A 22,604-nucleotide genomic window follows, 5' to 3' on the forward strand; every position below is an offset into this window, starting at 1 on the left:
AGAAATCACCCGAGCTCTGACCAAGTATAGCTCTTCTTAGTTTTAATGTCTAAATTGTTTAGGGGTTCATTCATGTGTCTGTATAGCTTTCGGTCTTTCATAATGGTCTATGTGTTTCCAGGTGATCGCAGTAACCGCTGTCCACATGGATTCACCTTAGTTTCTGCAGGGCCGTACTGTGCAGGTGGGTGTTCTTGGCATAGTTTGTTTTCCGTGACATATTTACCAGCACTTGAGAAATGCAATTTATGGCACGTGGATGCAACTCCACTAGTTTAAATACTGAATTCTGATGAATATTGCATGTATGGAAGACTGAAGCATCAATATTCACCTGTTTTGTCCACCTCACAGGGCGGCCATTTTGTCACTTTGCTCAACTTAAAATGGCATCACAGTTGCTTATGACTCAGGTAGCGAGCAATCGTTTCTTAGCTTCAGAAAACAGGTGAGCCCTGATTGGGTCTTAACCTGTGCCCTGAACAACTATGCGGTCATTTCCAGTTGACAGAAAGTGACAAAATGGCCACACCTTGAGTTGGCTCAAAATGGGTGGATTTTGTTGCTCAACTCATTCTAAAAACACATTGTGAATCATATTCCAGTGTTTAGACAAGTGAAGGCGCATAGTACATATCATTGTAAAGAACTATTTGGGGTTGAGTTTCCCTTTCAGAAGTAAACTATTGTGCCGCCATATCTGCTAATATCTGAAACCAATACTATGAAAATGCAACGACTTTCACATAAAATAACGTGGATGGAAGTGAGTTGCTTGCTCATCACTCTGGACGAGCTATTCCTTTGGCTTTGTGTTCCACGTGTTACGCATTACATTTACAAACAGTGGGATCACACTCCTCAGCCTCCCTGGAAAGGTCTATTCAGGGGTCCTAGAGGGGCGGGTCCGTCGGAAAGTCGAGCCTCAGATTGAGGAGGAACAGTGTGGTTTTTGTCCCAGCCGCGGAACAGTGGACCAGCTCTACACCCTTAGCAGGGTCCTCGAGGGCGCATGGGAATTCGCCCAACCACTCTACATGTGTTTTGTAGACTTGGAGAAAGCGTTTGACCGTGTCCCTCGTGGAGTTCTGTGGAGGGTACTTCGGGAGTATGGGGTACAGGAGCGGCTGATACGGGCCGTTCGGTCCCTATATGACCGATGTCAGAGTCTGGTTTGCATTGCCGGCAGTAAGTCGGAACCGTTTCCAGTGAGGGTTGGGCTCCGCCAAGGCTGCCCTTTGTCACCGATTCTGTTCATAACCTTTATGGACAGAATTTCTAGGCGCAGCCGAAGCGTTGAAGGTTTCCGTTTTGGTAGCCTCAGTATAGCATCTCTGCTTTTTGCAGATGATGTTGTACTGTTGGGGCCTTCAAGTGGAGCTCTCCAACTCTCGCTGGAGCGTTTCGCAGCCGAATGTGAAGCGGCTGGGATGAGAATCAGCACCTCCAAATCTGAGACAATGGTTCTCAGTCGGAAAAGGGTGGAGTGCCCTCTCCGGGTCGGGGAGGAGATTTTGCCTCAAGTGGAGGAGTTTAAGTATCTGGGTGTCTTGTTCACGAGTGAGGGTGAAAGGGATCGAGAGGTCGACAGGCGGATCGGTGCGGCGTCTGCCGTGATGCGGACTTTGTACCGATCTGTCGTGGTGAAGAAGGAGCTAAGCCAAAAAGCAAAGCTCTCAATCTACCGGTCGATCTACGTCCCAACCCTCATCTATGGTCACGAGCTATGGGTTGTGTCCGAAAGAACGAGATCCCGGATGCAAGCGGCCGAAATGAGCTTTCTCCGTCGGGTGTCCGGGCTCTCCCTTAGAGATAAGGTGAGAAGCTCGGTCATCCGGGAGGGGCTCAAAGTCGAGCCGCTTCTCCTCCACATCGAGAGGAGTCAGATGAGGTGGCTCGGGCATCTGATTAGGATGCCCCCGGGACGTCTCCCTCGTGAGGTGTTCCGGGCATGCCCCACTGGCAGGAGACCCCGGGGACGACCCAGAACACGCTGGAGAGACTATGTCTCCCAGCTGGCATGGGAACGCCTCGGGATCCGCCAGGACGAGCTGGAAGAAGTGGCTGGGGAGAGGGAAGTCTGGGCTTCCCTACTGAAGCTGCTGCCCCCGCGACCCGACCCCGGATAAGCGGCAGAAGATGGATGGATGGATGGATGGATTTACAAACAATTCCTTCCGATTTCATCTCTTCCAGATATTTAGGGGAGAAAAAGTATACATTTTACTCTCGATATGTAGTGAAGTATAAAATAAATGTTGGCCAAAATATGACAAAGTTCACATCTTCTTCCAAACGATAATGTCTTGTTTATATGCACTGCAGATGAGAATGAGTGTGAAGTGGGAAACCCCTGTTCTCATGTATGCCACAATGCTATGGGCACCTATTACTGCTCTTGTCCCCATGGCCTCACCATCTCAGCTGACGGCAGGACCTGTCAAGGTTTACAACACTCATACAAACATACATTAGGCATTGAATGTTAATTGTTATCAACTCAAAGAAGGTGTCTTAACCCAAAATCGTTCATTCCATACAGACATTGACGAGTGTTTGCTGAGTGCCAACGTGTGTCATGATGGACAGGATTGCCAGAACAATATTGGATCGTACCGGTGCATTATACGCTGTGGCCGCGGGTTCAGGCGAACAATTGATGGCCACACTTGCTCAGGTACAATCGCAAAGAAGACTCAGCAAGTCCTTGAAGTCTTTATACTGAAATGAGATAAAGTCTAACTGTATAAATCCCTCCTCTATTTTGGTCAGATATTAATGAGTGCCAAGAGTCCAACCCTTGCAATCAACGGTGTCTGAACACCATCGGTAGTTATCGTTGCACCTGTGAACCTGGCTTTCACCTCAGGAACCGACGATGCGTTGGTAAGCGTGTGCCTAAAAAATGATTGTTAAATGAACATTTTTATAGTAGTAATAATAATTAATAATTTATTTCAAGGGCCTTTTGAAGCTCTCAAGGACACTTTACAGTCACAGATAAGCATAGATACAATAATAAATAAAATACAATTCTAAATAGAAACAAGAGATAAAGCTACACAGAAAATGCAATTTTAAATAGGTGGGTTTTAAGATGGGATTTGAAGGTGGGAAGAGAATCCATGTTACGAATGTTGGGAGGAAGTGAGTTCCAGAGTTTGAGGGCAGAGCGGCTGAAAGCTCTGTCCCCCATCGTGCTGGGGGCACACAGAAGTGGAGGGAGGAAGAGAATCTGAGGGAACGAGAGGGAATAGAAATTTGAAGAAGGTCAGACAGGTATGGGGGGGCAAGGTTATGGATAGCTTTAAATGTGTAACAAAGAATTTTAAAGTTGATTTTTAGTGGTGTTTGTCTGTTTATACACGCATAAACAAGCTAATTGTATTCACACTGCCCCTACATCCTCATTCATGCTGCACCACACAGGCAGTTTGGGGTCACAGGGACGTTTGTCTCAGCAAACTGAAAGAGAAAGCAAAACATTTACATTTGCATTCATACGTGGAGGTAAAGAACCTATGCAAGCATATCCAAATCCTGCATCGTTAAAATTAAATCAGGAACAATCAAACAATCCCTAATTGTCATGAATAGACTTGTACTGTAAGCCTCTGATATTTGGTTTCGAATAGCAAGAATCCAACTGTTCAGAATGGCCTATACAGTATTCATTTTTACATTATACCACAAACCATGATCCCATATTATTACGATTGTGTATCAATTTAAAATACATTTCACATTAGACCGTTAAAAATACCCGAGGAGTGCAAGTCTACACACACGTTCAGCAAAGAGGGTCCACTAGGAACCCTAGCAGCGACAAGTTAGCCTCTCAGTCAAGATGCATCATTTCAACGTACTTCCTTGACGCCACTTGAAACTTTCCTATCAGCCAGGGCTTCGTCCGCTATGTTTGCTTTCTTAAAGCGTGACAGAAACTCACCTCCAAAAAATACAGTTACACAAGTGTGAATTAGAAAATCAAGAATGAGCGTATTGAATCTTTAGCTACAAATAGGCGTGAATCCATTGTCCAATATTGAAACTGCATGGTTATCTTGTAAATAACTCGAGCTTTTTTTCAGAACTGATGTCTTTCATCTCAAATGTCACTTTAGATATAAATGAGTGCAGACAGAGGGTTTGTCGATCAGACCAACAATGTAAAAATACCCGCGGGGGGTACAACTGCATCGACCTTTGCCCAAGCGGGATGAGTAAGGGTGAAAATGGAACATGTGTTGGTCAGTATCATGTGCGTGTAAGACATACGAGCAGCGCACTTTGACTTATACCCACACTCTGGCGTAGATATTGACGAGTGCCAAGATGGCACCCATCGGTGCAGATACAACCAGATCTGTGAAAACACCAGAGGGAGTTACCACTGCTCGTGTCCACGCGGCTACCGATCTCAGGGAGTGGGCAGGCCTTGTGTTGGTACGTGCATCATCTTTGGAATTTGCATACAGATTGGTAACTATCAGTAGCTTTCAAAAGTCACGATTCAGAAACATTGAGCAGCTCATGTGCAACCCATATTAATTCATGTGTCTTTGGAAAATGTGATATGCTGACCATTTTAACTTTATTCTTATTGGAATTCCTCATTGCTTCTTTTGTGCTTTTCATGCATCAGCCAGAGAACTCGCCTATCCCCTGTAAACGCACACTTCTTTGTTTTCTGCTATCCACCATCTTGTTCAAAATGTTGCTGCTTGCTTCAACAATGCAAGTCCTACAAACTGCCTATTTTATTGATTCAACTCAATACCACAGACTTAGAGTTGCAATGCATGGTACTTGCTGTAAGAGAATGGTCATGCAAAGAGTTACAGAAGAAGACAGTCGATGGCTCCAATCCTCACCGGTTAGGGCTTGCACTTCAACTACACAAAGACCAGCACCTTTTTGTTTCACTTCGCTGTCCACCCTGTCTGTTTTCACCTTGTCTGTTTTCAGTCTTTTACTTTGGACTTTGATTTTGGACTCAGCTTTGTAACAGCACGCCTGTGACCTTATTCGTGTGTCTGGCTCATTTCGCCTTTTTCCCTTATGCTTTGATTTAAAGGACAACCGACACCATTTTTTTTGTCTCCTAACTGACATCAGAAAAACGTTTTATAGCGTCTAAAATACCGAAAAACACACAGGCTGATATTTTTAGTCAAATGAAAAACTAAATACAAATAAAAATGACAAAGTGTCCCAAAAGGACTTCAAAATGACCTCAGAAAGTTTCAGTTTCAGAAGGTCCCGCCCCCTTGTTCGTGACATCACGCCAAGACATCTTGCCTTGCTCAAGAATCAAAACAATGGCTTCAGATTCGGAGAAGATGCTTTCTTGTTACTCATCCAGTTATGAATATGATTCAAATAATTCTGAAGAGGAAAGCATACATGTTTGCAATCGATTAATGAAGTCCTTCCGTGTCATTTTGAGGCGTCTGGACTGCAATGTAGCGTCCTAGAAAATGCAGAAGATGGCGCCCAAGCTCCGTTGGAAATGGGCTGATTTGTCTGCTGGGAATTTGTCAGCTAGTATCAAATAGTAGTCTTGGTGCAACACACGATTCACCATCATGTTATTTATGTGTTTTCCTTCTAATTTCGCCATCAACACGGATCAACACGAAGTTTTCAGACCAAACAAAGTACCCGAAATGCATTGTGTGTCACTTTCTCGGTCAGAGGCGTTGACGTGACGTCACGTCAGGAATCGTCATCAACTCAAAAACAAGACTTCCTGAATATTCAACGCCAGTCTTAAAGCGTAAAATATAACTCTATGCCGTGGAATATTTGTAAAATACGCTCAGTAGAAGTCATTTGAAGTGATTTTACAATTTATGGACACAACTTGTCCGCACGCGTCGGTTGTCCTTTAAATGTCACATTGTTTTTAACTTGACTTTTTTATGGTCAAACTACATTTTACATTTGAGCTAAGAAGCAATAATACGATTGGAGAAAGAGTAATGTGTAGTAAGCCTCAATACATTTCATGTGGCACTGAAATCTATTTCTGTACAGTGGGGAAACTGATGTATCCTTCCCACCCCCATCTCTTCTTTCTATTTAAACAAACGGCACCACGTTACTTTTATTTCTGTCCTTGTCATCTTTTCTCTCATTCATCTCCACATGACTCACTTCCTGTCCTCAACTACAACTTCTACTGTATTCTCCTTTCCCGCTCTTTCTATTCTCTTGGTGCTGGTCTTTCTTTGTGTTGAGGGCAGATATAAATGAATGTGAGCGGCTTCCGCAGCCCTGCGCCGACCGGTGTGTCAACACTCCCGGCAGCTTTAGATGCACCTGCCCACCGGGGCGCTACCTACTGGGGGATGGCAAGTCTTGCGCCGGGCTTGAACGACTCCCGACTTATGAGAGTTACTCTTATGGATTCCGGACATCCCAGTCCTTTCCTGGTCACAACCCCAACCAAGGTCTCTACCACAAAGTGGCTTCACACAGCTATCACTCCTACACCGCCAATACTCTGGTACATGACACTGGCCGGAGCCGAAGAGGAGTCCCCGAAAATCAGGGCCCCGAAGCTTGTCAGGATGGGTTTGTGTCCAAGGATGGCCGTTGCTCAGGTAACTATGAACAGAGGGCAGGGTCACAGAGAGAAGCCCCTGCTTCGGTTTGGACTGTTAAATGTGTTTATTTAGCGCATAGAACTCACAATGCAGAGATCGTGCGTTGGATCCTGGCTACAGCCTTCCTGTGTGGAGTTTGCATGTTCTCCCAGGGGCCATGTGGGCTTTCTCTGGGTACTCCGGTTTCCTCCCACATTCCAAAAACATGATTGAAGTTTCCAAATTTTCGCTAGGTGTGATTGTAAGCTTGAATAGTTTTCTCGTCTGTGCGTGCGATTGGCTGGCAACCCGTTCGGGGTGTCCCCCTCTGACTGCCCAAAAACAGCTTGGATATGCTCCAGCCCCCTCTGCGACCCTTGTGAGGATTAGCGGATGGAAATTTTTATGAAAATGGATGAAACTACATTGCAATATTAGAGTTCTTCAAGGAGGAACACATCTCACAATCTCATACAATACTCATACAATACTCATACAATTCCCACACTGCCAGAAGCAGGCAAACAAACCCCAGTAAATCTGAGAGAGCAATGATAGACTAAAATCCCGGGGAGGGGCAACAGAGAATCTCACAGGCATTCGTTAATATCATCACTCTTAATATTATGTGACAGTCTGACCATTATTGGGCGAAAGGCCGAATTACAGGATATGTTCCACTCATCTGCTTACGTTTTATATCTGCGTTTTATATCTGCTTGCGTTTTTATATCCTTTTATATCTGTGCCAGATATCAACGAGTGCGAGGTGAGGGATTCCTGCCAACATGAGTGTATGAACACACAAGGAAGCCACAGGTGTCTTTGCCCAGCTGGTTATCACCTCATGGCCAACGGCAAAACATGCCAAGGTGAGTGCGTCACTCTGGACCGCCATGATTTATACATTCTACTCACTGGCAGGATCAACTCACTGCAACTTGTTCAAAAAGACTTCGCCATGTAAGTTGCCTGTTTTATTTCCAGATATCGATGAGTGTGTTGAGCAGAACATTCAATGTGGAGCCAACCGCATGTGCTTCAACATGAGAGGAAGTTACCAATGCATTGACACACCTTGTCCACCAAACTACCAGAGGGAGTCCAAGACAGGGTAAAGTCACATGCCAGACATGGATAAATAGTTACAGTACATACTTAACCTCCCCATTGATGTTAGTTATGTTCCAGCAAGATTATAATGATGGTGATTTTTTGCCATTTCACGAGAAACCCCGCAAAATTGTGACTCTAGTTAAAGGACAACCGACGTCTCCGGACAAGTTGTGTCCATAATTTGTAAAATGGCTTCAAATGACTTCTACTGAGCGTATTTTACAAAGATTTCACCGCATATAGCTATATTTTACGTTTTAAGACTCGCGCTGAATATTCCGGAAGTCTTGTTTTTGAGTTGGTGACGAGTCCTCACCCTACGTCACTGAAGGAACGCCCCTGACCGAAAAAAGGACACATTGTAGCAGTCCTTCGATCTCGTCAATGCATTTTGCTGTACTTGTTTGGTCTGAAAACTTCATGTTGCACCAAAAAGAGGCAGAAGAGGGCGACAAATCTCCGTGTAAGGAATTAATCAGCCTGTGGAAACGGGCTGATTAATTCCTCACATGGAGCTTGGTGGCCATTTTCTGCCTCTTTTTTGGTGATACACCCCCCCCCCCCCCTCCGTATTGCCTCAAAATGGCACAGAATAAATTCTTTCATCGATTGCAAACACGTATGCTTTCCTCTTCAGAACTATTTGAATCATCTTCATAACTGGATGAGTAACAAGAAAGCATATTCTCCTAATCTGAAGCCATTGTTTTGATTCTTCAGCAAGGCAAGACGTCTTGGGGTGACACCACGAAGAAGGGGGCGGGACCTTCTGAAACTCGCCACTTCCGGGTTCATTTTTTTTGTGCAGATTTTGGACACTTTAAGTCATTTTTATTGGTGTTTTGCTTTTGACTAAAAATATCATACTGCGTGTTTTGGGTATTTTAGATGCTATAAAACGTTTTTCTGATGTCAGTTAGGAAACAAAAAAGTGATGTCGGTTGTCCTTTAAAGACCAGTTTTACTTTCAATGTTACAGTGTGTTATAACTCAGTCAGGCATTGAAATATAGTAAACAGTGTGTTGAATGTGCTCAATTTTATTTTGTCAAGTGGTTTCACCAAATGGATTCCTAAATAACATGATTGCATAAAGAAAAATGTATCTTGATCCAGGATATATTATTTCATGCAGAAGCTTGACAAAATAAAACAGTAAATTGAACACACCATTTTTTGTTGACAGGCTACTCATTGACATAGACCATGTGTGCCCTGTAATTTACACGATAGATAGAAACAAATGTGTTACATAATAATATTATGTGGATGTTGAAAATTGTCATATCTCTATTTAACATGTTCCAAAAGAAATGATATTTTGATAATTTACACTGGCAAAATGGTGTGCAACATTTACTTTTTCATTATATAGTTGCATAAAATAAATATTTCAGAATCCAGTTAGTTTTTTTTGGCGGGGGAGATTGTTTTATTTTGACATCTATTTGGAAAAAAAATACATATATGTATACGGATGTTTTTTGTCATACCAATAAATTCAACCATTGTTTTTCTATTCAGGAAAAAAAAATATTTTGATGTGGCAAAGTAAGCACGCACAGCATATTATGAGCTAATTATGTATATGAACTTTTTATTGCCTTTAAAAATGTGTTGCCATCTCTGTGATCTGTGTTTCAGGTTCTGTCTGAAGGATTGCCCTCCAAATGACCTTGAATGCGCACTGAGCCCTTACGCCCTTGAGTACAAGCTTTTGTCTCTTCCGTTCGGCATCGCAGCCAACCAGGACCTCATCCGACTCGTGGCTTACACGCAGGATGGCGTGATGCACCCTCGGACCACTTTCCTTGTGGTGGATGATGACATTACATTACCTTTTGCCATTCGGGATGAGAACCTCAAAGGGGTGCTGTTTACTACTCGACCTTTACGAGAACCTCACGTATACCGCATGAAGGTGCGAGCCCTCTCCTTCAGCGAAGAAGGAGGCATCGAGTACCAGACCACCTTCATCGTCTATATCGCTGTTTCGACTTATCCTTACTGAGAGCACTTTAAATGACACCAGACTGAAGGGGTGTGCTTAAGCTGAAGTGACATTCTCCCCATGCAACACCACTGAGATACATTGAGGATGAAATAGGAACATTAAAGGACAACCGACGCCTGCGGACAAGTTGTGTCCATAATTTGTAAAATCACTTCAAATGACTTCTACTGAGCGTATTTTACAAAGATTCCACCGCATATAGCTATATTTTACGTTTTAAGACTTGCGCTGAATATTCAGGAAGTCTTGTTTTTGAGTTGGTGACGATTCCTGACGTCACGTCACGGAGGGAACGCCCCTGACCGAGAAAGCGACACACAATGCATTTTGGGTACTTTGTTTGGTCTGAAAACTTCGTGTTGATCTGTGTTGATGGCGAAATTAGAAGGAAAACACAAATAACGCGATGGTGAATCGTTGTGTGTTGCACCAAGACTACTATTTGATTCACTTGACACAAATTCCCAGCAGACAAATCAGCCCATTTCCAACAGAGCTTGGGCGCCATCTTGTGCATTTTCTGGGATGCTACATTGCAATCCTGACGGCTCGAATTGATACGCAAGTACTTCTTTAATCGATTGCAACCATTTATGCTTTCCTCTTCAGAACTACAGTAAAGTCTCGTTATATCGATATCGGATATATCGATAGTCCCGGTTATATCGATACTATTTCTATGCACGCACGGAGAAAATTACATGCAAACAGGGTCGGATATATCGATAGTCCCGGTTATATCGATATTTTTTCGGACTCCCTTGAATATCGATATAACGATACTTTACTGTATTTGAATTATCGTCATAACTGGATGAGTAACAAGAAAGCATTCTCCGAATCTGAAGCCATTGTTTTGATTATCGAGCAAGGCAAGACGTCCTGGCGTGACATCACGAACATTTTGAAGTAGTTTTGGGACACTTTAACTCATTTTTATTGGTGTTTTGCATTTGACTAAAAATATCAGCCTGTGGTAGCTTTGGGTATTTTAGATGCTATAAAACGTTTTTCTGATGTCAATTAGGAAACAAAAAAATTGTGTCGGATGTCCTTTAACTCTGTGTAGTGTGTGCGTGTGCGTGTGTGCATGTGTGCGTGTGTGCGTGTGTGTGTGTGTGTGTGTGTGTGCGCGTGTGTGTGTGTGTGTGTGTGTGTGTGTGTGTGTGTGTGTGTGTGTGTGTGTGTGTGTGTGTGTGTGTGTGTGTGCGTGCCGGTTAAAGGCTGTTGAGAAAGACAATTTATATTCAAAATAAGTCCTGTCTAACCGGTATTTATTACTTTTAATTTGTGCCCTTGTATATGCAAAGGCTCAGTTACCGGTAATTGTTTAATGATTCATATCATTGCCTGTCACATACAAAATGCTCATGAGATGTTTAGAAAGGCGTGTTCAAGTAATAGTCAAATGTAATGGGACACCCGGCCGTGGCAATAACAGTAATTGAAATGGTCTGAGGTCTCACCAACAGGGGTCTTCACACGAATAGAATGATCCAAAATGTCCTGATAAAATGAAGAATTGAGATTGAGGAGGAACAAAATGCAATTGCTGTTGATTAATTTATCAGTTGGTGCGTATTCCAAGTTTTTTGTTAGAGTCCATGGTCCAAATCGAAATTTAGAAACGCTCAGGGTGGCATATAGTAGTGGCCATTTTTAAAACGGTACATGCCCAAAGATTATTTTGGGGTATGATAACCTGTTCTAATTGGTAGCTTTGTCATAGTCATTCATCAGCACATCAATTTCATACCCCTCAAAATTGTTTTCTTAATACAGTAATTGAAATCTTTTCTTGGCAACATGACTGGGACAGATGAGTCAAATTTTGGTCATTGGCTCATGGACAGTGAATAGGCTGTCCTTTAACATAATTAAAATGTATACATTTGCATTTTTTACATTCAAAAATATGACTGAATGGCACAAAAAGTAGCAACTTATCGTCACTCACCACATATCAGACCACTAAGTGATGTCATGCTGCGTCTGAGATGTATTTTTTTTGACATGTACATAAATTTTTTTATTACCACATAAAATGATATCATGTACTAATATTCTTTTTTAAAATGAAAATGTAATTGCATCACTGTGTATTTAATCTTAAACATTACAAAAAGAAGATGCAGAGAAGGTCACACCGGCCTTTGGGTGTTAAAACACACCTTAGTCAACATGTCAATTAGTTTTGACATATTTTGGGATTAATGTTTTGAATGTTTGGCCCGTGCAAGGTTCTTGCAGCTTCCTTCTTGCACACAAATAAAGTGATTTTCATGAATGGAAATGTGTACACATGACCACTTTAGGGTCCCCCCCTTGCTTCATCCCCATAGTCAGTCGGAATATGCTCCATTCAACCCTTGAACCGACTGAGGGAAAACATGACAGAAAACAGATGGATTGAAGTAAAACACACACACAAAAGGAACATTCAACCAGCATTCATAACATTTATTTTTTTGTCCAAAAAAAGCACAAACATAAAAAAAATATTTTGTAAGGCAATTTTTTTTGTACATCAGTTTAGTTTGTTTCCTTGACTCTTCGCCCTGCAACCAGAAATACATGACGCAGAATTGTATTGTTCTTTTGATCATGCCTAAACAGCCTGTACTGCATTACAAAATACATCCTCCATCTTAGGATGCATTACCACCGATGTCCAGATTGAATCAATCTGACTCAATTTCTGAGAACTAATTAAAATTGTCAATTGAGGTGAAGCTTTGGTGGAACAGCGAGGAAACTTCACTGATGCATGATTTGAAATTGGCAGGGAAAATAACAACTACGGAGGAAATAAGTCACTTGGATAATGGTGGCTGCTCTTACATTATTTCTTTTGATTTTACACAGGGCATTCATATCAACTGACATGTAATCTAAGTGTTTCATTTGGCAACATATGAGCTCTACCTTTTAAGGCAGACAAAACCTCAACAGGTTTCCCCTGGTTAGACAAAATGCTTGGGATAATGATGAGAATGACAAATCAATGTGCATTAATTTTGAACTTGGGGACAGAACACACAAAATATGCAAAACGACGGGTACAGAAAACTTGGCGGTGACACCCCAATAATTTTGATAATTGACAGTTCATGTGCCAAAACAGACTGCCGAAATGTGTATCAACTACCTATTCTTAGGCTCTCTTATTAAGCAAAAATCGCTGATTTTGCTCAACATCATTGAAAAAAGTTTCAATGAATCATTTGGTCACGAGTCTGTTTTCAATATCAAAAAAAAAACATTTATTCCTTTTTAAAATTAAAAAAAACAAAAGTACTCTGCGGGTTATCAGTCCCATTTGAAGAGCTCCTCGAAACAGGATGTGTGAGAGCACTTCGTGACAAACATGACTTTGAGAACAAAGATAAATATGCCAATTTCTTTTACAACCGAATGCGACTCACATAAGATTTTCTTTAGCAATTTGATCTGACACAATCCCACCGGCTTGCCTTCACAGATTTTTTTCTTGCAGTCCATATGTCATCCGTTACATTGTGTGTGTTTGTCAAACGTCTGCTCCACATTTAGACCGTCTTTCTGGCTGTCAGCACTCGCACAATGCTGCCCACTCCTCCGGCGGCCAGCGCCTACAAATGCACACAGATGGATTCATTGAGGGAAAAATTTTCTACTGAGGAAATTACAGAATATATATGGATGCATATGCCCATTAGTGTGCTGGTAATGACGGCTAAAATTTGTTCATCTAAGCCTAATAATGGTAAACTGTAGTCACCCACGTACTACCAGCAGAGGGAAGCATTTATTCGTGCTAGAAAAAAAGCATGTTATTGGTGTTATTCTATTATGGCACTGGTGTCAAAGCAAGGTCCAGGGGCCAAATCCGGCCCGCCACATCATTTTTTTCGGCCCGCAAAAGCAAATCAATCTTGTGAAATTACATGATGCAAGCTAAAATCCTAAACAAAATTTCATATTTTTGGATGTCATTATTCTTGACTTCAAATTTTAACATTAGTCATTCATTAATTTGTTGTGCGCTCTATATGTAATATGTGGAGGGGATTAAACATTCTAATGGCTTTCCCAAATTCATAATGGTCCTCCAGAGGAAACCATAGCTACAAAGTGGCCTGCGGCAAAGAATGACTGACATCCCTGGTTTAATGGCTCAAGTCAGCTTATCAGGCCAGCTGTGTGATCCTCGCAAGGAGTGAAGCCAATGGTGGCAATCTTTCGCTGCCAGGTATTAAGTACACCCAACTTTGATACATTGATCCATCCATACATTGATTTTCACATTATTTATCTTTATCTATTATTTATATTATACATTATTTATATTTATCTATCTCGATGGTTTGGACACTAGCAGACAACTCTGAAAAGTTGCCTGCCCGGCCAAAATGTTACCTGCCCCATATTTTACAGCTTGAAACGACTAATCGCAAAAAAAAAAAAACATTGTTGCAAAGTAGAAATGATTTTTTTTTAATTAAGGAAGTGCCTACCACAAATGGTCCTTTGCTTAATTTATTGTAAATAACCCCTGCCGTTTGTTGTCATGCTGCACAATGCAATGTTTGCATTTCGTTATCTGCTCAAAGCTACGTGAACTCCTCTTTCTAAGCGGGTTTCAAAACTCTCAAGTACACTTTTCAGTCAGTGTGTAGTACGAAGCAGGCTTCTGATTGGCTGTCGGTGCCAAGTATGCAAATTGACAAATGAACGTTCGTTTGTCGGTCGTGCAGTGGGTTAGCAGCCTAACGCTCTTCCATAGCTGACGGATACGGGCTTGCTGAAATGGACGAGTTAATCAGTTGTTACTTTGAGATTGGCTTTAGTAATAAAGAGATCCTTTAAAGGACAACCAACGTCACTTTTTTGTGTTTTAACTGACATCAGAAAAACGTTTTATAGCACCTAAAATACCCAAACCACGCAGTATGATATTTTTAGTCAAATGCAAAACACCAAGCAGCGAATTGGGCATTTTCAGAAAGTCCCGCCCCCAGTTCGTGACGTCACGCCAAGACGTCTTGCATTGCTGGAGAATCAAAACAATGGCTTCAGATTCGGAGAATATAGTTTCTTGTTACACATCCAGTGATGAATATGATTCAAATAGTTCTGAAGAGGAAAGCATACATGTTTGCAATCGATTAAATAATTATATGTGCCATTTTGAGGCAACATTGGGGGAAAATCTCTCACCCAAAAAAAAGAGGCACAAAATGGCGACCTCAGTGGCCACCTCCGCTTCCACAGACTGATAAATTCCTTATATGGAGCTTGGATGCCCTCTTCTGGCGGCTTTTGGGTGCAACACGGTTCTGACGACCTCTGCACTGCGAAGCCGGCGTGCTAACCACTCAACTAATGGGCGCCCTCCAATGGATAACCCGTTTATATACAGTATACACGTCAGTGGCTACAGTAGGAAGGAGGTTATAACCAGGGCCGTCACAAGGAATTTGATGACAAGGAACACATTTATATTTTTAGAATGAATTTGTCTTTTTTGTTGTTGTTGCTTTCAACAAAATCAAAACACCACTGGCACAGATCATTTGGAAATGACTAAAAACAATGTTAACACTACAATCTATATAATTATGACAATCAATAATAATAATACTCTCACAATGTTTTAATAATATACAGGGGTCTTTCAATAAATACGGTGTATTTTTCAGTATAATGACTTCTAATACAGACTTTTTTTCCTCTTAAACAAAGCACTGTCACACCCAGTTCCGCTCTATGCACGAGCTTCCTTATTTCCTCAGCGTAAAAATCTTTACAGTGATATCTCAGCCAGTCTCTCACAAGACTTTTGACTTTATCATCGCTGACACTGCAGATGCCTCCACTGGTACATTGAAGTAACAAATGTGGTCAGGCATCAAAGTTTTCTAGGGCCAGCTCGTGTGATGAAGTAAACGAAGCTCACTTACAAGATCAGAAAAAAATTGTTCGCAACAAAAGCAGGACACCTTACCTGAGTATCAAATTGAATAAAAACACTGGATACATACTTTTTCCTAAAAATTTACAGAGTCGAGCGAACCAGTTGTAAAAGAGTACCTTTTCATGCCACTGTAGAAGGACAGCGCTGCTGTTTTCCGATGGCCTCTCGAAGCCTTTGTATATGTATTTCATCAGCAGGTCTACACCATTCTTGTCCAGAGACTGAACGCCTTTCTCAATGTCGCTGGTCTTAAAGGCACTCAACACCTTCAACACCAGACCCTCGGCACGGTCCTGGCGACAAATTGAACATATGTGTAAAGATGTAAAAACACTGCTATGGAAGCCAAAATGGCACAGAGAACAAAAGCTGACCTTGACGTTCTGGTTTTTTGTGTTGATTGGTGGGTTCTTGAGGACGGCGTGTAGAGCTGCCATGTTGTCTCCTGTGCAGAGTCCAGTTAAGGATTTTACTCAAAACAATTTGAACCACTGATCAAATGAGACTCAAATTCTCTTCTTTCATCTTTAACCACTTCAATGGAACTGTATAGTGCCACTTAGCAGTTTTTTTGACGACGATACCAGTGAAGCGTGTTCTACCGGAAACAAATTCCTTGTGTGTTCTACATACTTGGCAATAAAGATGATTCTGATTCTGATTCAAAAAAAGACGGATGTTCGAATAATAATACATTTAATTTATAGTTGGCAGATAGCAACATTGACAGTGTATTCTTCTTCTACACTGCTTTGTGTTGTATTGTAGTTATTTTTTGTTAAATGTTCTGGAAACGCTTTGTTGCAGCTGTCGTGAAAGCGCGATATAAATTAAGATGTATAAAATTCTCCATATTGAAATGCAGTGGCAACATGGGCAGGAATCGATTTTACAAACCTAATGATGGCTTTAACACATCGGACACATTATTACGAGATTCCCGCGGACTGGTATCTCCTCTTCTTTTCCTTTCGGCTTTTCCCCTCAGGGGTCAGGGAATCAATGTCCTCCATCTATCCCGGTTTTGTGCATATTCCCACGGACTGTTATGCATTTGCATAATTGAAATGTTCAAAACCTTTTCCACGGCTGGTTAAAATTAAATAAAAACGAGTTGGAACATCTTAAAAACACAACAAATCTTCCATTTGGTAGGCAGAGAGATGAGGTGGGCGTGACATAACTCTTTCAATCAGGAAGTACCGCACTATCATACCTTATAAGGCCTTCATCAATTTCATTAACGGGGCTTGGTGTCTACTTTTCGGAAAGGCGCATGGCAGTGCTATTGGTATAAAAACAAATAGCATTCACTTGCATGTCAATAATGAGTCGTGTCATAGCCGCGAGAAACGTCTAAAAAAGTTTTTAAAAGGCGTGCTCCGACCTTATTCCGATAACCCATGGCAAGCTTCATTACATACAAAGCAAGCTTCATTACCCGCACGAAGAAATCCCTGGAATGTGACAGTCAGGCAAGTCGAGGCAGTGAGTGGCCTCATTGTTGACGCCCGATTAGCATGTAACAGACGCTAAAACAAACACTAATAAAGGGGACTTTTGGACAGTATATGACGATTAAATATAACATTACCATTTCAATTATATGTTTCGTACACTAGCATAAAGTGGGATAATAATGTGAAGGATATTGTCTGACGAGGGAGTCCACCTCAGCTTCGTCGGGACCCAGCTGGTTCTCCCCTCCGTCCTCTTCGTCTACAAATTTGTTCTCGTCGTACTCATCCACGTCCACTCGCCTGAAGCGTGCGGACATGACGTTCTTCGACATTTTGAGAATGGAAAATTAAGGTGACTAAAAGATTCAAAGAGCGCTAACGTTGAAGCGTAATTTCCGGCCTTTTCGCAGTCAACTCAGAAGCAGGAAACCTCCTGGTTGTCCTCTCCTTCCTTGTGTGGCTTTTCGGTTCCGCGTTGTACGCCATCGCCGCCATTTGACCAAAATGTGCAACTGCATGCAGTCTGGAACGTAACCGCTAGGTGGGGAGCATAGTTTGCAAATGTCTCAACCTGACAATCGTAACCATGCAGGGATTATTGTCGAGTAATGTCCATCCATCCTTTCTCTCAACCTAGCCAATCCCAACAGGCAACAGACGGGGTACTCACAGTCGAGTTGCCAGCCAATCGCAGGACACAAAAGCCTGACAACCATTCATGTTTAAAATAACACTTTAGGGATAATTTACAGTGGTCGGTTAATTTACCATTCCTGTTTTGGGAATGTAGGAGGAGAAACTGAAGTACGAAGAGAATGCCCACGCAGGCACGGAGAGAACATGAAAACATCAAACAGGAAGGCATTTCCCGGATTCTAACCCAATACCGTTAGGTAAATGTGCGACCAGACGTCCACTGTTCCGCCAAGATAAAAAAAAAGGGCCACATTTGATGTGAACGGGCATTTGGAGAGCGTGTAAAAACCCAAGATGTATTCTTTAATGCGCTGGAAATAAATAAAGAATGAAGAAATATGAGGGGAGATACGATGTTAAATATCTTAATGATGTGGCAGTTTTATTGTGAAAAACGTTACGAGAATGTGGAAATTATTGGACTGTTTCTTGAAGTTTTCATAAAACTAGCGTTTTCAGTGGTTTTAATTAATCAGCCAGGAAATGTGGAAGGAGGTAAATGTTAAAAATATTTAATTTATTGCGAAATGTATTGTTTGATTCCAAAGTGTGTACTTTTTGAAATATAGGAATTATTGGAATGTGGAAAGGCTTTATTGTGAAATAATTTTCTGAATTTCATTGTGAACGGGGATTGTGTACAGTGGGCATTATTGTAATATGAAAATACAATAGCTCACAATTAAGTTAACCTGGATTCAGTGAAATTTTTGAAGCTGGTGTAAGAATGATGATTCCCCTCTCCCGGAAAATTGGCGTTTTCATGTTTATGTTTGTTAAGTAATTATAAGTGCCTTGCATGCTGGGTCCGAGAGGACAGTAATTTCATCTGTGCTGTGTGTCATGCATATTAGCATATTTGACAATAAAGCTGACTTTGACTTGAAACCGTTTTCCTCTCTTGTCTCATCCACTTGAATAGGGCTTTGAGTGTAAAAACAAAAACGTGTAATTCCGGGAATAGTGGAAAATTGGAGGAAAGAGGATAATGTATGCATAATATATGTTCGCGTCCCAGTCCGGCCTCCCTGTGTGGAGTTTGCATGTTCTCCCCGGGCCCGCGTGGGTTTTCTCCGGTTTCCTCCCACGCTCCAAAAACATGCATGTCAGGCAGATTGACCGCTCCAAATTGTCCCTAGGTGTGAGTGTGAGAGTGACTGTTGTATGTCTTTGTGTGCCCTGCGATTGGCTGGCAACCAGTTCAGGGTGTCCCCTGCCTTGTGCCCGAAGACAGCTGAGATACGCTCCAGCACCCCCCGCGACCCTAATGAGGAATAAGCGGTACGGAAAATGGATGGATGGTGAATATGGGGGGTTCAAATGTTTGAATTTGTGGAAAAATAACGGAGTTGCATGGTGAAAATGTTGGGGTTAAAATTGGACACAGTTTTGGGTATAGAATACCCTACTCTGCATGTAAATGGTTTTATGTATCCAGATGCTTCATTTTTAACACATAATTTGTTCAGTGGGAAAATACATATTTTTACGAGGGAAGGAAAAGTTTCAAAACTTCCATAATCTGTTTTTTTTGTGTATCGTGGAACCAAGTGAAGACCTACAATTCACTTTGCTGGCAGCTGTTCTTGCAAGTGTGTAAACTGTAAACAAATGATCTATACAGTACATCCTTTTAGTTGGGTAACTTTCCATGTTAGTCTGTCCGTGTGCGTGTGTGTGCGGGTGAGTATGTACCGATTCATAGTGTGGAAATATTTTTGTGGCTTCGGGTGGGTGGCCACTGGTGATTCCTGAAAGCTCTGCGTCACCCCAGATTTTAGGGTTTTCCTGCTTTAAGTGAAGAAAATGTGTGTTTTTTCAAAGCAGGAAATGGGGAAGTGGGTAACTTTCCACGTTGAACATCTGCCCAGTGACCGTTCAATAACTCTCAAGGGAGTATTTGACGTAACACAAAAGCCACGGATAAATGAGCTTGAACTCTTCTGCCCCCCAACTCTAAGGGAGTTGTATGGTGTTGCTATGGCAACAGGCACCAAGGATAACAGTTTTCTTTTTGAACCATGTCTTGTTCAGGTTGGAATTTTTAATTTCCTTATCTGCTCTGTCTCGACAGTTGGCCTCCTGCCGCAAGAGGGAGTAAAAGTTAATGCCGCCTGCACTGTATTCCACTATAGCAGGGGTGTCAAAGTCATTTTTTGCCGCGGGCCACATTGTAGTTATGGTTTCCTCTCGAGGGCCGTTATGAATTTGGGGAACCCATCAGAATGTTTCAGTCCCTTCAAATATTACATATAGAGCACACAGCAAATTAATGAATAACTCGTTTTTAAATCTGAAGTCAAGAATAATGACTTTTATTGTGGTTGACATCCAAAAATATGAAATTTTGGCTCAGATTTTAGCAATCATCATGGAATTTAACAAGTTTGATTTGCTTTCGCGGGCCGAAAAAAATGATGTGGCGGGCCGGATTTGGCCCGCGGGCCTTGACTTTGACACCTGTGCACTATAGCATTCAAATAACTTTCAACACACAGTATGAGTATCTATTCTAAAGTATTCATCGAGCAGGAACTCACACAAAATTCCACAGCGTTGCGTGCGTAGCTCATGACTTATACTCCGTGTGGGCTTTTGGGAGTGCCCCTGCCTATCAGTGTTATGTGCGTGAGTCAGCACATAAAAGGGTGAAGGTACAGGCATATACATGACCCTCACGTGAATGCCCCGCAGGAATGCCGTACAGTACACCATCATTTCCTCCCGTGTAAGGTGCATACCTTCGCAGACAGCGCCTACAAATGAGCTGTCAATTCAAGAGCCAAAAGAAGACGCCTGTGTCTGCAAGGCGTCTTTCTCGCCTTCCAGATAATCTCCGCGCATGAGGCTGTAAATACTCTGAAGCACTTAATTAGTTTTACCGCATGATAAAAAAATCAGCCAATTAAATTCAATAATAGCTTGACATATTTTGGGTGGGACATTCTCAGTGGTTTTTTTTATCTATATTTCAGGAAGTTATTATGCACGATGTTTGTTGTTTTGTACCCAATGGGATCCAGGAGCAATTTAGGCATGATTATTTAAAGATCTGTTTTTATGTAGGGATATGAATACAGTGATACCTCAGCTTACAAACTTAATTGGTTCCCAGAAAGTGTGTGTGAAGCGAAAAGTATGTCTTCCAAACATTAATTTCCCATAGAAAACCATTAAAAATGAGAATAATCTGTTTCCAGGTCCCCATAAAACATACATTTCTTCTGAATAAGCCTAAAAACTACACAAAATACACCTTATTTTATGTATAATAAATGTGCTATTGTATTGTAATTAAGGAAATAAACTGTACAGTATAATAAAGTCGTTTTATTTACCTTTGTGATGGTCGTTGATGTAGTTGTCTCTTGATATCCGAGTGAAGTTGCCGTGCTTTCTCTGTGATAATATCCTCACTAAAACGGTCCCCTGCTAGCTGCTTTTTGTTAATCCAAATCAACAGAAGTTTTTCAACCCCTTCTATTGCCTGAGGCCGTTGCGTAGACAACACAAGCAACAACACCCTTAGCCACACGTAGCAATGGTCGACTTAGCATACTGGTACTGGGACGCCACGGTGTCGCTGTTCGGCGGTGTAGTTTGGTGTCCGCCAGCCAATGTGGCGCTCCTTGTGTTTCCCGAAAACTAGTTCGTATGCCAAGATTAGATTCTTGCAAATTTAATGTTCGTAAGGTGAAAGCGTTCGTAAACCAAGGTATCATTGTATCTGGATATATGCGACCGTTTTGGGGTTTCGTCATATCAGGTGACACAGGCGACTTTTCTATTTTCCGCTGTTCGACTGGCATGGGTGGAAAAGCCTAATGGCATTATTAACTTGTTTTTTGTTATCATCATTCAATGTATTTATTGAAGCTAACTCTCTTATTAGCACTGTAAAAGGGAAGGAATTACAAACATTTATTTTGCACAAAAAAACAGCATTTTCACAGCCCCGGTTTGTTCAACTGAAAGGTCCGTGCTGTTGGACAGTCTGCGGCAGGATGGAAGTATGGCTTTAGGAGCCAGCGATAAGAAGAAAGGAGCGTCGGTGCACAGCGCCGATGCGTGTGTGGAACTGCAGTGGTTTGGAATTAAAGTGGATTTACGTGGGACAGAAGATTTGAGACAGTCTCTTGTCATCAATGAATGCTCGTGTTTGCTTTCAACATTTAGCTTGTGCACATTCCACCATGACGTGCCTGATCCACCGGTGAAAATGACACTTTGATCATCTCCTCTTTCATCTAGAACTGCTTCATACAACAAAGATGGTGCAGAAAAGTGCTTAATATTGAATGACTGTCTGTCTTTTGGGTTGTGTCACATTATTTGTTATTTCCGTCTGTGTAAACTCTCAGTCATACAGGAGTGGTCCATCGATGAGAAGGTTTCTTCAGCCGTCATCTCTACTTTGAAGGTGTCGGATGTTTCGCTTCTTATCCAAGAGGCTTCGTCAGCGAACTATTTTTTTGCTGGTAGTTTTGGCCCTATATATATATATATCCCTACTGTCCAGACGTGGCGGTGCCAGACACTGCTGTGATTGGTCCTTGCTCTCAGGTTGGGGGTAGCAGAGGACTACTCCCTGCGACTACACCGATTACTTCTATTATCTTGACTGATTACTTCTATTGTCCTGCCTGAGTATTAATTACTATAAATCTCAGCGTGTTTGCAATTTTAAAGGACAACCAACATCTCCGGACAAGTTGTGTCCATAATTTGTAAAATGGCTTCAAATGACTTCTACCTAGCGTATTTTACAAAGAT

At 41.8% G+C, this 22,604-nt stretch overlaps 2 protein-coding genes across 2 annotated transcripts in view; one reads left to right on the top strand and one right to left on the bottom strand.

Moving 5' to 3' along the window:
* hmcn1 (hemicentin 1) overlaps positions 1-12,010 on the top strand; it is a 106,501-nt gene extending 94,491 nt beyond the window's left edge. Inside the window, exons 98-107 of the mRNA XM_089001763.1 lie at positions 122-184; positions 2,326-2,445; positions 2,543-2,677; positions 2,773-2,886; positions 4,125-4,250; positions 4,318-4,446; positions 6,249-6,608; positions 7,343-7,462; positions 7,578-7,704; positions 9,350-12,010. Of these exons, the coding sequence (XP_088857889.1) occupies positions 122-184; positions 2,326-2,445; positions 2,543-2,677; positions 2,773-2,886; positions 4,125-4,250; positions 4,318-4,446; positions 6,249-6,608; positions 7,343-7,462; positions 7,578-7,704; positions 9,350-9,716 (1,661 nt within the window). The 3' untranslated portion in view covers positions 9,717-12,010. The remainder of the gene's footprint in view (positions 1-121; positions 185-2,325; positions 2,446-2,542; positions 2,678-2,772; positions 2,887-4,124; positions 4,251-4,317; positions 4,447-6,248; positions 6,609-7,342; positions 7,463-7,577; positions 7,705-9,349) is intronic.
* A 154-nt stretch (positions 12,011-12,164) lies between these two features.
* On the bottom strand, positions 12,165-17,585 carry arpc5b (actin related protein 2/3 complex, subunit 5B). Its single transcript, XM_089001764.1, has 4 exons — positions 17,327-17,585; positions 16,050-16,121; positions 15,792-15,968; positions 12,165-13,330 (listed from the first exon to the last, which is right to left on the bottom strand). Exons 1-4 carry the CDS (start codon positions 17,465-17,467, stop codon positions 13,268-13,270), a joined length of 453 nt encoding a protein of 150 aa, XP_088857890.1. The 5' UTR covers positions 17,468-17,585; the 3' UTR covers positions 12,165-13,267.
* Positions 17,586-22,604: the final 5,019 nt, after the last annotated feature.

Source organism: Hippocampus bargibanti, linkage group LG07, assembly GCF_051943395.1.
Source record: "Hippocampus bargibanti isolate YZ-2025 linkage group LG07, ASM5194339v1, whole genome shotgun sequence".
Taxonomy (NCBI): Eukaryota; Metazoa; Chordata; class Actinopteri; order Syngnathiformes; family Syngnathidae; genus Hippocampus; species Hippocampus bargibanti.

Bases quoted from the DNA above. Each gene is read 5' to 3' on its own strand.
- arpc5b (XM_089001764.1), bottom strand. From the start codon at position 17,467: ATGTCGAAGAACGTCATGTCCGCACGCTTCAGGCGAGTGGACGTGGAT. The intron at 16,122-17,326 runs TATCCTTCACAT...GGACTCTGCACA, and splicing joins TGGACTCCCTCGTCAGACAA to GGAGACAACATGGCAGCTCT. The intron at 15,969-16,049 runs GTCAGCTTTTGT...ATTTGTCGCCAG, and splicing joins CAAAAAACCAGAACGTCAAG to GACCGTGCCGAGGGTCTGGT.